This window comes from Etheostoma cragini, chromosome 13 (genome assembly GCF_013103735.1).
Source record: "Etheostoma cragini isolate CJK2018 chromosome 13, CSU_Ecrag_1.0, whole genome shotgun sequence".
Classification (NCBI taxonomy): domain Eukaryota; kingdom Metazoa; phylum Chordata; class Actinopteri; order Perciformes; family Percidae; genus Etheostoma; species Etheostoma cragini.
This window is the reverse complement of record NC_048419.1, coordinates 1,080,644-1,094,895: the sequence shown is the minus strand read 5'-3', so window position 1 is coordinate 1,094,895 and position 14,252 is coordinate 1,080,644. Positions and strand designations below refer to the sequence as shown.

At 42.4% G+C, this 14,252-nt stretch overlaps 1 protein-coding gene across 1 annotated transcript; it reads right to left on the bottom strand.

Moving 5' to 3' along the window:
- Window positions 1-280: 280 nt before the first annotated feature.
- On the bottom strand, window positions 281-13,814 carry ankfy1 (ankyrin repeat and FYVE domain containing 1). Its single transcript, XM_034891085.1, has 25 exons — window positions 13,699-13,814; window positions 11,522-11,729; window positions 10,698-10,816; window positions 10,052-10,187; window positions 9,777-9,900; window positions 9,099-9,248; window positions 8,787-8,952; window positions 8,199-8,403; window positions 8,021-8,089; window positions 7,525-7,727; window positions 7,321-7,418; window positions 6,359-6,560; window positions 6,100-6,198; window positions 5,798-5,951; window positions 5,468-5,636; window positions 4,975-5,093; window positions 4,617-4,773; window positions 4,287-4,487; window positions 4,018-4,194; window positions 3,756-3,903; window positions 2,996-3,086; window positions 2,756-2,880; window positions 2,495-2,641; window positions 705-795; window positions 281-587 (listed from the first exon to the last, which is right to left on the bottom strand). The coding sequence occupies exons 1-25, from the start codon at window positions 13,706-13,708 to the stop codon at window positions 455-457; spliced, it is 3,501 nt and encodes a 1,166-aa protein (XP_034746976.1). The 5' UTR covers window positions 13,709-13,814; the 3' UTR covers window positions 281-454.
- Window positions 13,815-14,252: the final 438 nt, after the last annotated feature.

Below are 14,252 nucleotides of genomic sequence, written 5' to 3'. Positions count from 1 at the left end.
TGTGGCATTGAATTTCTGTCTTGGGCAGGTCACATAGCATAAAGGCTCCTGATGGTGAAATCCCAACAGATTTTTTAATTTTCATCATTGAATTGAAATTTCCCACTTGTAATAATACGAGTTAATCAATACAAACATAACTGGGCTTGGGAAATTGATTGAGAAACAGACCAGCCTGATCGAGCTGGAGAGCTGCTTATATCCACTTTAAGATACCTTGATCAAAACAGAAACAAGGAGACGTTTCATTTTCTGAAACGTCCTCCTAGAACATTAATAGTTTTTTTTTTTATAGACTGGAATAGTATAAAGATGATGGTCCATAATTGTCCAGGAATCTTTTGTTAGTATGTCCTGCTACTGATGCTCCTTCTCCTGGTGTGCCTGAATAACTGTGCCGAGTTGGGCCTGGCATGGCTAGTGTCAGAGAGCGGTGGATATCCAGGCCACTGCATTACGATACCCCACCCAGAGTTAGTACATCGAAGCAGATGTCACACACCCTCACTGGCTTGTTCAAGTCAAACTTGATGATGGGTATCTCCTTTATAGAGCACTTGTGGCACAACAGGCGCCCACAGTGGCGGCTGGAGTCAAGGAGACACAGGATTAATTATACCACTTGACACAAAATTAAAACATCAGTGAAATTAATTTAAAAAAGTATTATTTATTGCACATAATTAAATAAAAGCCGTACTAACCAGTGATGTTTCCGCGTTGTAACACCAAACTTGGCAACACATTCATAGCAGTTGGATCCATCACACCAAGGGGGCTCTTTGGACAGCATATCTAAACCAGTGAAGAAAAAAGGTTATCATGGGGGTCAAATACATTGTAGTCTCACTTTACCTGACCATCCATACTCTGCAGAGCGTGGAGGGTCGGGCTAGTCTACACAGCATTCCGGAATGGGAAAAACAATGTGCTCTGGTTTTTTGCCATTTCTTTAAACCAATCACAATCGTCATGGGCAGCGCTAGGCTTCACACAGAGCTACTGCAAATTAGACGTGCAACAGAAAACTCAGATAGGTAAGATAGTCTTAGCTGTCCGGATTTAAAATTCCAACACAAGAAAACGGAAATGCACCCAGCGGGATTTCCTGCAGCACCAGAGCAATACCGGAAGTAGACAACAAGGATATAGACTAAGCACATTGTATGAAGGCATGTAAGGCTGTCGTTTTAGGTTTTCTCAGTGGCTTTGGTATTGGCATTTCTTAAATCGTCTGTAACTTTGGCAAAACAGTAAGTGCATTTCCCAAAACTATTCGTACAAACAGCTCCACGCAATGGATGACTTGCAAAAGCCCCTAAAAACAAATTAAAAAATCCTTACTTTATCTCCCAAAAGTCAATATACTGTTTGTGTGTGTACACACACACACACACACACACACACACACACACACACACACACACACACACACACACACACACACACACACACACACACACACACACACACACACACACACACACACACACACACACACACACACACACACACACACACACACACACACACACACACACACACACACACACACACACACACACACACACACACACACACACACACACACACACACACACACACACACACACACGTCAGTGCTTTAGAATAAAGCGTTGTGTCATTGTTTACAAACAGCATAACCAAAATGCTTAGTCAATATAACTGTATGTAAACTTTGGCTAAAGTTTTGATGATTGAAAATTATACCGTACGGCATTTATCCATTTCAGCAGTACAAAGTTACACATTACAGTATGTGGGAGATTGATTGCAAGAAATTGGACAGGATTCGCATTCACCACTTTACTGTAACTTGTTGACAGACCCTGTCATTGTGATACAGAAAAACAGACAAGACTGTTTAACAGCTCTGCATAGCACAAAGGGGAAAAAATATATTAGAAATGTAAACATAGGAAACACCCCTAAGGCTGAACTGTCCACGCAGCACTGTATGGGGACGTACAGTGCAGTCTTTCTAGACTTGCTATTTGAAGGTTGATGAGATGCACATCTGAACTGGTTGCTCATTGGTTAATCTAATGCTTCACACATTCCCCTCCATTAGCGAAAGTCAAGATTCATCTGAGAGGAATTCAGCCGTACAAAAAAAGTTAGAGATTTATGTAAAACTGGTTCAACCATGTTGCATGTAATGACTTACGCAATGAACTAATGCCTCTATGTTTTTGCGGAAAAGACTATTCAACAGAGATCCAGTAGAATACATGTTGATCAACATTATATAGTAATTGACAATGTAGGCAAACTGCGGACAGTTGTATATAATCTTTTCCATAAATGTGCCAAAGCATTTATTTTTGTTCAAAAGACAGAAATTGCTTTGATATGGAGGTTAAACAAGTACTTTTTGTGAGTTTCAACTCTGATCAGAGACATGTACCAAGGTACCCGATAAAAACTGCAATACACATGAATGGCTGACAGATGATGAAGGGTGAAAACGTACCTAGAAGGCGGAAGAGCAACTGTTTGGTTGCAACTTGGTAGTTGAAGATGTTGATGCCCTGATTATTATTGACGCCCAGTCGAGCCCCGGCCCTCACAATGGCACGGCACAGGTTTGCATTGCCTTTCGTGTAGGCCAGCAGCAGAACTGGAATAGAATGCAGGTCTCTCATTATAGTGTACCACTGGTATTGTGTACTATATAGCATGTTTACAATACCAGCACTAATAGTTTGGATATTATTAACAGGGACTTCAGTACCTGTGTTCCCTTCATTATCTGGTTTGTCCAGAGGGTACTCAGGCATACACTCCAGGAACAACTCAAAAATGGCAGCGGCGTTCTCTTTCCCATAATGGCCTAGTACGTGCATTGGTGACTGACCCCTAAACAGACGTAATAAGATGAAAGGAGACATTATATTCTACAAAGGGGTTTCTGTTATGTTTAAAAAGCTTACACTCTCCACATTGTTAATTGTTAAAAAGAACCTGAGTGTACCTGAGATTGAAGGCCTCTGCATCAACGTTGGACTCTGTGAGAAGGGTTCTGACGTTGTTAAGGCGGCCCTGCATCACAGCCAGATGCAGAGCTGGGGAGACAAAACAATACAATGTTATATATCACAAGAGCTATGGTATGTTGGAGAGGTGAGATGATATTAAATAATCATTTACACAACAGAGAATAGAGTTACTCCACTTGTAATTTTGAAATATGAAAGCAATGACTCCTTTGAACAATGCAATATCTACAGATGGTCCTGTTGGGACAACATTCTACTGTAATCACTACCATGAGTAACCCTTACCATCTTCCAAAAACCCCACAGAAAACTGAACTAACCATTTATCTTGGGAAAACAGCCTAGTGCAATAACACTCAGGATATTGGTACAGCTGAACAATAAATTGTCTTTGGTATGAATTAAAATGCAACATCTACAGAAGGTGCATCCACCTCTGACAGTTACTATTGCGGATGTTGGCACAGCAGGACTGTCATGACTGGGGGGGGGGGGTCAAAGGTTGTTAATCACTTCAAGAACAGGGATTTCTATTATTCCTGTTAGGCAAGGACTAATAACTCCACTGTTCAGTTTGGTGAATGAGAGAAAAACAGACTGGCCCCTGAGTTGATTGGTAATTTTTTTTTTTTACGTATTACTTATTTGACAATGTGAATGCTATTTGTTAATAGAAGCCTCCCAGAATACAAACTCCCCAAAAACAAAGAGCATACAAATAAAGAATCTAAGTACCATTGTTGCCATTCTCATCCTCAGCAGCGAAGTCTACTCCATTCTCCAGCAACACAGAACAAATAGTGGCCAGGTCCTGCTGGGCAGCCAAATGCAGGGCTGTCTGCCTGTGTTTGGTCAGCTCATTTACTTTGGCTCCGGCAAGCAGCTGAAAGCAGAAATATGCCCAATAAAAACAATATCAACTGCACCTCTCTTTCAATAGCACTTAAATTGTCGTGAGTAATAAATGCAGAGGACCAAGAAAGTCTCAGGTTTTTACCAGGTTGCGGACAATGATCTCGGATCCAGCCTGGACAGCCAGGTGGAGAGGGGTGAGTTTGGCTGCATCCTGAACCCTGGAGTTGACATTAGCTTGGACACTGATGAGGAACAGGACACTTTCGATGTCGGAATTTTGCACAGCCACGTGGAGAAAGTTACGTCCTTTGTTGTCCACCTGGACAGTAACAGAGGATTTGAGGTCAGGAGAGCTCAGTACACTAAGAAGTGCTCCAGTGAAACAAACTGCTGCATTAACGTCAACGTTACCTGCTCAGCAGCACCTGGCTCCCTCTTGAGGATAGCCTCGGCTGCCTTGTTGTTCTTGTGCGTCATGGCACAGGCGAAGGGGGTCATTCCTTGACGGTCGCGAATGTTGAGACGAATGTCTGGATGGGAAATGAGTAGTTGTATAATGACGTTGTGCTGGTTGCTAATGGCAGCATGGATGGGAGCCCTGCCTTCTGCATCCTGACAGAAATGGACAGACACATGATTAAACACTTAGAAAAAGAGCTTTTTTTTGGCAGGAATGCCAATGATGCATCAGCAGTATCAGACGAAAAATGGACCCACTGATGTCAAAGACAACAGACTGACCTGTGCATTAACATTAGCTCCAAACTCGAGAAGGCACTGCACCACCTCCTGCAATCCCCAGCTGCTTGCCAGGTGGAGGGGAGTTTGTCCATCGCGGGCTTCTTCATCTCCTTCCCCGTTAGGGCCTGGCTGTCTGGTGCTGTTCACGTCACAACCACTATACACACGAGGCAGACCGAATGTTAGAACAGCTAGCTCCATCCATCTCAATAACCTCATGTTTAAAAACAGACATGTTTCTACTTTCAGATTGACTAAAGTTTTGTCTCTGCCATAATTTTAAATGGCAAACTTTGTTAAAAACTGACATTTTCCTAAACATAAAAGATTTAAGCTAGTGGTAAGAAGATTGGCCGACCTGCGGATGAGGAAGCAAGCAGTGACCTCATTATTCTCATCAACAGCTCTGTGCAGGAGGTTCTGCTGGCAGCCCGAGGGCCCTGTGCTCCAAGAAGTCGCATCACAGCCATGGCGGACCTAGGTGGAACAACAGAGACTCAATCACAGTCAAAATGCAAGAAAATATTTGTATTTCCCAGCCTGAAATCTATAAAACATACATAGGTGTGAATACAATCCTGTATGAGGTTTTGTGCCGCTGTTTGGCTTCAAATCGTCAGTGGTTTGTATTATTTTTCAGAACCAATCCTTGTTTGCTTAAGATGTTTTGGAAGAGGCTGACATTAATATGTGCGCTGGATGTTATATGGACATACAAACACCACTACTTTTTCAATCAATATAGGGGTACAGGCACTTAGTTTTGTAACAATTATTAAATGGCAGTGTGCCAATGAGGCACTAAAAGGAAAGTATCATCTCTAAGTTGGCTGTCCATGCATTTGTCTCACCAGTGTGGATGCAATGTCCTCCAGGCCATTCTCCAGAGCCAGCCACAATGGAGGGTTCCCTTTGTCATCCACCACAGACATATCAGCTCCTCTTGTGCAAATGGCATCTACCACCAGTGGCAGCTGGTTACTGATGGCCAACTGTAGTGCTGTTTGTCCCTCCTGGGTCCTGATAGTAGAGAAATTATAAAATCTACCCTCAACATGTATAACTGGATACCGGGAGATTGCTTAAATAATCTGAATAAAAGGCATAAAATGCTCAAAACAAAAATGTCAACACTTGTATTGCACATATGCTTTACAACGGTAATAAAACCCAAGTGTTACCTGACATTGATGTCTGCTTGATGCTCCAGAAGGAAGAGGGCACTCTTGCTGTCCTGTCTTTGGATGGCCATGTGAAGCAGGGTTTGTCCATTGGACATAGTGTCATTGATGGAAGCCCCTGAGCCCAGCAGCTGAGCTGCTATCGTGTGCATGCCTGACAGGGACAGAGTGTACATGTTAAAAATCCCATACACAGATCAACATGCAGTCCTGTAACAAGGTTATGCACTCCAAAAAAATCCTTTTGACAAAGCAGAATCAACTGTATTACATCTTCCCCGTGGAGGTGTAGTGCTGCGTACCTGTCCACAAGGCCAAGCCCAGCACTGTCTGGTCCATGGAGTCTTTGAGACTGAAGTCTGGAATGATCTGGAAGTTGTTGGTGGCATGAAGTGCATTGGCTGCAATAGAGCCATCAAGGGAAAGATAAGTGGATCCTTTTCAGGATGTTTTAGGACATTACTGATAGTGATGATGTGTAGTGAAGTAAAGCAGAAATTGCTTCACATATCTGCCACGTTTGCAGGTTAGTTACAGCCATTCTCGTGTATAAATGCTGACCTTTTTGCTCGAGGATGACAGAGACTACATCTGGGTGGTTGTGAGCAATGGCCATGTGGAGGGGGGTCTGCGTAGCAACACCGACCGTGTCGTCAGGCAGAGCCTTCTGGGTCTGCAGGTTGGGGTTGGCCCCTTGCTGGAGCAGCTCGGCTGTCAGGTTTGCCAGGCCACAGCGACATGCTGTATGAAGCGCGCTCTCACCCTGAAGGAAAGGAAAATGATTCATAATAATAACTTTATAAGTAAGAGATAAGAATTTTATTTAAATCAGGGGTCTTCAACATTTTAAGCCAAAGATCCCTTAGCTGAAAGAGAGATGGAGCAGGGACCACCTACTGCATATTAAACTGGACCAGACAGACGAAGTTGGATGGATATTTAAATACTTTACATTTCATGTTTTAATGTACATTTAGTAAGGTTGTCATCAATAAATACATTTTTTTTTTTAAATTAATCTACTTTTATTTAATGAATTATTACAAAAAAACTTTAATTTTGCAGCCCCCCCCCCTGCATTTACTCTGGAGGACCCCCCGTTTCAGATCTCTGATCTAGATCTTATGATTTACATTAGAAAGGTCTGGAGTTATAAAATGGGAGAAAGACTCAGATTGTGATTCAAACATGTAGTAACATGGCGCATACAGAACATGAAACTTGTGCACTGGTGACACATCCGTGTTGCATTATATAAACTAAGACATCTTTATAAAAATAATTAAAATGGTAATTATACTTTCTCTTTTTTAACCATTATTTTACCCATTACCCAAATTCTTGAATCCTTAAATCTTAAGGATGAATTTTGGCGCTGGGTTCTGACCTCTGGTGAATAACACTGATTGGCCGAGGGACAGTGTTCTAAAGGTAAGAAAGTAGAACTGTTAAAAGGACATACCACCTGCACACTAACCCTATGTAATGGTTTGGCTGCTATGTGGCCTACTGATCATACGCACCCATTTGTTGACATGGTTGACCTTTGCCCCATGAGTGGCAAGGAAAAGTGCAGCTGCCTCATTGCCAGCCCGAGCTGCTCTCTGCATGAGGCAGTTTTCTAAGAGGGATAAAAACAAAGGAAGATGAAAATGTATTTAAAAAGACACAGTCAGGCGTCAGTCCATTCAACAAATGACAACAGAGTGAGGTGGTTTAAACAGCACCTTTGGTAGTGTCAGGTGCATCAGGATTGCTTCCTCTCTGGATGAGCTGGGCGGCAAAACTATTCTCGTCAAATGAGGTGCCGTTCTCTACCGGTGCATCCTCCTCAAATGGGTTTACTGAGGGGTCTGAAGACAAGGTGATATACTGCAAGGCCAGCCACAGAGCTGTGCTGCCCTCGTGGTCCTTGAGTTCCAGGTCAAGCCTAACAAGATGGACAGATTACACAGAGTTAAATGATGACCAGGTTCACATCATCTTCAATATTTGGTGCCATAAAATAGGGACGTGTTCATGAGAATTTTTATAATAAAACATTTCTAAATAGATAGATAGAAAGAAAAAGAAAAGATTTTTATTTCATAATTAAAAAGGATTAGCACAATACCCAATACTCAATTAGCGAGCTATGGGGGTCTCATGAGTTCAACTAATCGAACACCAAGCGTGACGTTCCACAAACTCACTACTTCCATTTGAAGGCAGAATGTAACTCACTGTTTGCACTGAAGTAGCTGGTTGAACACTGGCTCATTCCCTGATGCCACAGCTTCATGCAGCGGAGTTCTAAAAACAAGAAAAAGACAAAAAGTTGAAGCACCACCATGCGTAGCACAGTAATTGGCCACCTTTGAAACCCCAATAATGTTCCTAAACCAAGAGCCCGGTGGCCTACCTGCCCTTGCTGTTCTGCATGTTGGGGTTGGCGCCGGTCTTTAGCAGAGCCTCTGCGATTCGTGCCATGCCGCTCATCACTTCCACAGAGTGTTTCTTAGGGCTGAAAGAACAGACCAGGTGAAGGGGGGTTTCCACCGCCCCCACTGTGGCTGCGTTCACCTGAGCAGAGTGGCGAATCAGGAAGATGGAGGCAAATTCATCACCTGGAAGAAGAAGAAAAAAGATGAAAGTGCTCCTATTCTGCTTTTCGGCTTTGGGCTTTTTCACTCTGTAAACCTATGACATGCACAAAAAATATATACATCAGTAAAGAAAAGGAAAAAAGCATAACATGAGCACTTGCACAGTCATGATGAAAGAATATCTGCTTTTGTGTAATCATCTCTAAAATGTAAGTGCTCACAGTGTAACCAAGTCCATACAAGAATAAGCCTTGAGAAAGATGGAGTGTTTACTTCATTAATTTGAAAAAGTTGGTATCATGGTAGGTAGAAATATTTTAAGATGAACACATATTTTTGGACACCACTTAGTCAAGAAAGACACAAGGGTGCCATAAAGTGTAGTGATCATGACCCCCACACACCTCTTTGGATGGCCTTATGCAGGAGGCTCCAGCCACTCTGGTCCACCATGTCCACATCGGCTTTGTTGTTAACCAGAGTGGTGGCAATACTTTCTAATTTACGAGCGAGCGCCAGGTCTAGCGCCAGGTCACCGTTGTTGTCCAGTTCATTCAGCTTGGCGGGTAGCTGAAAACAAGATGTAACAACATCAAAAACCAAAACATTAAACCTGTTGGTAGCATAACGGGAAACCTTTCTGCTGGGTATACCGTAACAAGCAACAAAAACACTGTTTAGTGAGCAGTTAAAAAGGGTATCTGTGGGGCGCTGACCTGCGAGTCCATCTCGATGAGATAGAGAAAGACCACATCTTCTCGCTCGACTTTGATGGCTTTGTGGAGAGGATACTCTGTTTTAGACTTGATCATCTTGTACAGTAGTTGGGCACTCATGGTGCTGAAATCTTCTTTTCTCAGATCATCCTGATAAAAACACAAGCAATGGAACACAACATGTCAGTGTGAGACTGAGACTGAGGTGTCAGGAGCTGGTGACAGTTAACGGCCATTTTCTACACCAGTCATAAAGATATCCTTGATAACGGTTGCTGAGCTGTGGCCTCACTGCATTTATTGTATCGTAAATGATGAGATGCCTCACACTGGCGAGGCATCACTGATCTGTCGAAAAGGAGCAAACGTTAAGGGATTACCCCACAGGAAAACAGAGCAGGTTAAGGTGATTCAGAAGTGGTATACTTAGGGGGAAAAAAGCACATTTTGATTTTAGACTCATTGAAACTGTTAAATTTGTAGATGATCACATTATCTAGAATGATAATAGCAGATAGCAAACTAACATGGTTGGTTTGGTAACAGCTCAGTGCCAAAAGCTCTTTTCACAAGATTGAAAAAACCAACATCTTCCATCCCACACATGTATGAACACGAACAACCGCTAAGTTCCTGAGTTGGCCATGGCGTGTACAAACACTTTCTGAAGCAGCTCACCCAGTGACTGGCTATAATCTCCCCACAGTAGTTCATCAGGGTGGTGGCATTTAGCTCCTCAGCTGTTTGGTAGAAGCGAATGCAGTTCCTGACATTCACGGAGGACATCACGCCTTTTTCACACCTGTCCCAGCAGAGAATTTTTGTTTATTTTTGGGCCGGTAAGCCACACAGGTCTATAATGTGTTATGCAACAGCAATGCTGCCAACAGAAACAATTAAAGTTGTAACTATTGCCTGCAAATTAAAAGGCAGGATTTATGACTTGTGCCGACCTTTCTCTGAGCAGCTCCAGCTGGAAGCGGTTGGCCACCTTCATCAAGTCAATGAGAAAGGCATCGTCCTCAGTGAGTTCCAACTCATCAGTGTAAGCCCAGCGCAGCATTGCCATGGCAACCTCAGGTTTGCAATCTGGAAGTCAATCGTGTCACCAAGTCAGAAATGTACAAAGAGTTATCAATTGCTAACCTACTGTGAAAGATGAAAAACAATGAACTTTCAGTCAGTCTCTGCAAACACTGGACTCAACACAATCATTTTGGACAACTGATAAACATAAAAAAAAAAAAAAAAGATTTATTTTTATATTTTTTAAACTTGGATGCCCTCCAAGAAAACATTTGTTTAGAGGTATTTTCACATTTTACATGCAGTTCTATGCTCAAATTTAGTTGAATTCAACCCCATACTGATGACCTTACTGGGAAATAGGCAAGAGGGCTAAATTCTCCCAGGAGCAAAACTGTGTCAAATACTGGACTTTGACAGTCTGCATGACCAACTCCAAAATAAATATGCGGTCATCAACATCCATTAACTCATAAGCATGTTGACTGACAGGGGTGAGTAGGTAACAAATGGATTTTCATTATGAGTTAAGCTACTCCTTTATTATGGTGAAGCTACACCAGGGTGGCTCACCAGATAGGTCCAGTTCAGAGGTGGAGGCCATGTTGGCCAGACTCCAGACATCACTGCGAGCAGCCAACACAAACTTATGGGCACTGAGATTCTCCCCTGCGACTTTCACTTTCAGATCACTGCAAAAACCAACACATTCATTTTTGAGAAACCAAGTTTATACACACAATGATAGGTCTGCAATTATGCTTAAACTAACAAACACACTCAGCAGCACTTACAACATGACCTACAGGCACAGCTTTTCATGATGTTATGTGACAAGCCCGGCATCGACTACAATAACGTAGCAGCACAGGCGGGTTGTATCACACAACTCCCACCAGAGCTGACACACAACTACATAGTAACATTTGCAGGACTGCTGGGTTAGCAAAGTCTCAAATAATTTGAACCGCAATTTTGTTTTTGGCTCCAAGCGATCATTAAAACAATGCAATCGAGAAAAAGAAAAAAAAATATTTTTCCACATTATGTTTTGCAAGTTAACTTTTATTTTGTCTTGTATTTGGAATGACGTGCGTACTTTTGTCTCTCCCAAAGGCTGAACTCACAATATGTTTTTTATGTCATTAATTGTAAGGGGAATAACAAAAAGACCAACGGGAACATTTTAACAGTTCAAGGTGTTTTCACTGTTGATTTGTTTCAACTGTCTTAAGTTCAATAAATGCAACATATGGTCAAGAGACATTGAGTGATTGTGTTTAATAAGCATGATTTCAATATTGACCAAAAATCCTGTGATTGTGATTTTTCCCATAATCGAGCAGCCCTGGTCTCAAACAAAACCCACAGCCATCCGTTTCCACCATGCTCCTCACCTGTACTGCTCCTGCTTGTAGAGGTCGGCCACGATGTCCAGCAGACGGCTGATGAAGGTGTCTGCGGCTGCAGGGGTGGAGGAGCCCTGGCTGGGGGCCTGAGCCGCCAGCACGGCACAGCGCCTCTCTGTGTCAGCCAGCTTCTGCTGCATCTTCACATACTCCTGCCGGAGCAGGGCCAGGTGCTTCTGCAGCTTGGCCACCTCCTCTGCCCCACATCAAGGTACAGGAAACAGACAGAGGACAATACAAGATGCGGGGACACAAAAAGGAGATTAGAAAGACGCATTTCTGATCACAGGTTAACACTGGACCATTCGAAGCACTTCTTCCCTTTGGTAAAAGAGGTGGTTCCAAAATCAAATGATTCCATTATATAGTAGCTAGTGATTTTTTTTTCTTCTTACAAAAATATGTTTTTCAAAGATTTTTCTTATGGCAGAAACAATATGGCAGGAAAGAGACATACCATAAAAGGTTGTGAACTAGCATTGCACCTACAGTGCTAAGGGTTAAGAATTATAACTTGATCCACTATTACTTTTCATAATACTGGCCTATTTCTTGTGACACTTTCCCATTTCACCTTTGTTGCACATAAAAGGAAGATTTTCAGCAATCCCTGCATAAAAGCCATAGACTGTATAAAAATAGATAAAAAGGCATACAAGATGCAATTTCCCACATCTTAAAAATGAACAATGGCAGAACGTAAGGGGCCTATTTCTGATCGGACAAACCTTTTTCTCTTGATCTCAAATGAAATGCACTATCTACAGATATTCATGTTACAACACAGTTTTATGTCTCAGCACTGAGTTCACTGAGGTCTACTGAGGCCCATTTCCTTCCTTTAAACCAGTAAAGATTTAGTGAGAAAAAAATGCTGAGATGGCAAGTTACGTCGTCCTTCCTTGTAAACCGTTACTGGCACAGCTACTGGTCATGGGGAGCAGGGGGGGGGAGAAACCACCTGATCAGCTCAACACAGGAAGGGTGGTTTGGAGGAGTAACAACTTAGGGCCAACTGACCAGCCACTTGGCAGATTCCTATACTATACTCAAAGACGTCTTCCTATTGCAGGATTTATGCATTTGAAAGGCAATTTAATACCTGCAGATTTCCTCCTAATACAAGTGTATATACAACAAATTAGTATGCACCCTAAACAGCGTGTATGAAATGTACTCCATCTTGTCTCTTCCAGACTTTGTAAGGCAATAAGCTGTTGTAAATACAAAACACAAAGGGAATACCATAAAACTACGCCACTCACAACAGAATACAGGCATTGCAGGGGGGATAGAAAAAGAAAAGGAGAATATAGGGAGTCTCTTTTTCATTTAAATGAAGGCTCAGACAGTCATTTAACAGGATAATCATGATTATCTCTTTGATTAAACCAAAAAGATGCTTTATGTTCAGAAGCAATGGAGCAGCTCCACACACAGCAGTAACACCACAGAGTGCAGTGTCTGTTCTCTGGAGTGAAGTTGGTGAGTAGATTTCCTTTAAGGAGGGCACCAGCAGCCATTCCCTTCTGCCCAAGCCGAATATAGGCGGTGCCCTTAGCCATGGCAATTCTACCAGGTGGTGCAGATAACACCTTACAGGGAATGACAGCTACCATGTCCTGGGAAGTCTCCTGTCCCGTATCAACACATATCCAATTATGTTACCAAAAAGAGAAGAAAAAACATATCTCCAATGAATATAACAGCGACCGTTAACTGTTAACGAAATAAACGGTATAGCTAGATAATGATGTTTGATGCGATCCATGACGTTGATACTTAACGTTAGCTAAACCGTAATACCAGCATTGCCTGCAAATTCTGTAAGTTAACATTAGGTTTTTTTTGGACGTAGCAAACCAGCAATCTGCCTGAACAAGAATTCTTCCCCACAGTCCAACCCTCCAACCTCTCTTGTCCCGTTCGGCTAACTAGCTACTGGTTACATTTCAGCTAGCAACATCAACGAGAGCTAACGACAGAGCTGGTTCACTGCTAACAAGAGTCGCCCTGCTTCATATTCTCAACCGCTGAAAAAGCCCGGCTTTTCAACCAAGACACTAGCTGGTTGACTCAGGCTTACAGTTCAACCAGCAGACGATGACAGCGAGCGTACCAAATAGTAAAGTAAAAAAATAAATAAATAAATAACATTCTCATACCTTCCGCCATGTTGCTCAGCGTTAGCTCCGTGGCCTGATGGTCTCTATCGCGATATGACGAAGAGTGTAGCTAGTAGGCAGTGGCGCTGCGTTCAAGTGCGCCTCAAAACACGTTAATTGATACATTATCACATGATGCTTTGGTTTCTTTTTACACGGAATAGTATTTGAGTTGCTAATTTCATACATCTGGTTTAATTGACATTATGATTATTATTTCCTATACTACAGGCTAAAAGTTATTTTCCTGTAACTAACAAAACAAGATTCCTAAGTGCCAACCATAGACTGGAACCGTCTAAGGTAACAACTCATTCAGCCTCTCAGAATTTTATTGTGAACGTGAGATTATGGAGGATGGTGTCCACTGACGAGAGCTGAAAGTTAAGGGGTTTCTGACCCAAAGCAGTACAGTACTGATGCATAGACTGTACAAAAACAGTATGTACATTGAAATTGGTCAAAGGTTGTCAAACGTATGTTGCCTTCAGGTGCTCCTGCTAAACTTCTACCTCCAAGGTGAAGTTTACTATGTAGCTGATGAAGCTCGACAG

Bases quoted from the DNA above. Each gene is read 5' to 3' on its own strand.
- ankfy1 (XM_034891085.1), bottom strand. The intron at 5,094-5,467 runs GTGAGACAAATG...TGTTCCACCTAG, and splicing joins AGGACATTGCATCCACACTG to GTCCGCCATGGCTGTGATGC. The intron at 588-704 runs GTTAGTACGGCT...CCTTGACTCCAG, and splicing joins ACAACGCGGAAACATCACTG to CCGCCACTGTGGGCGCCTGT.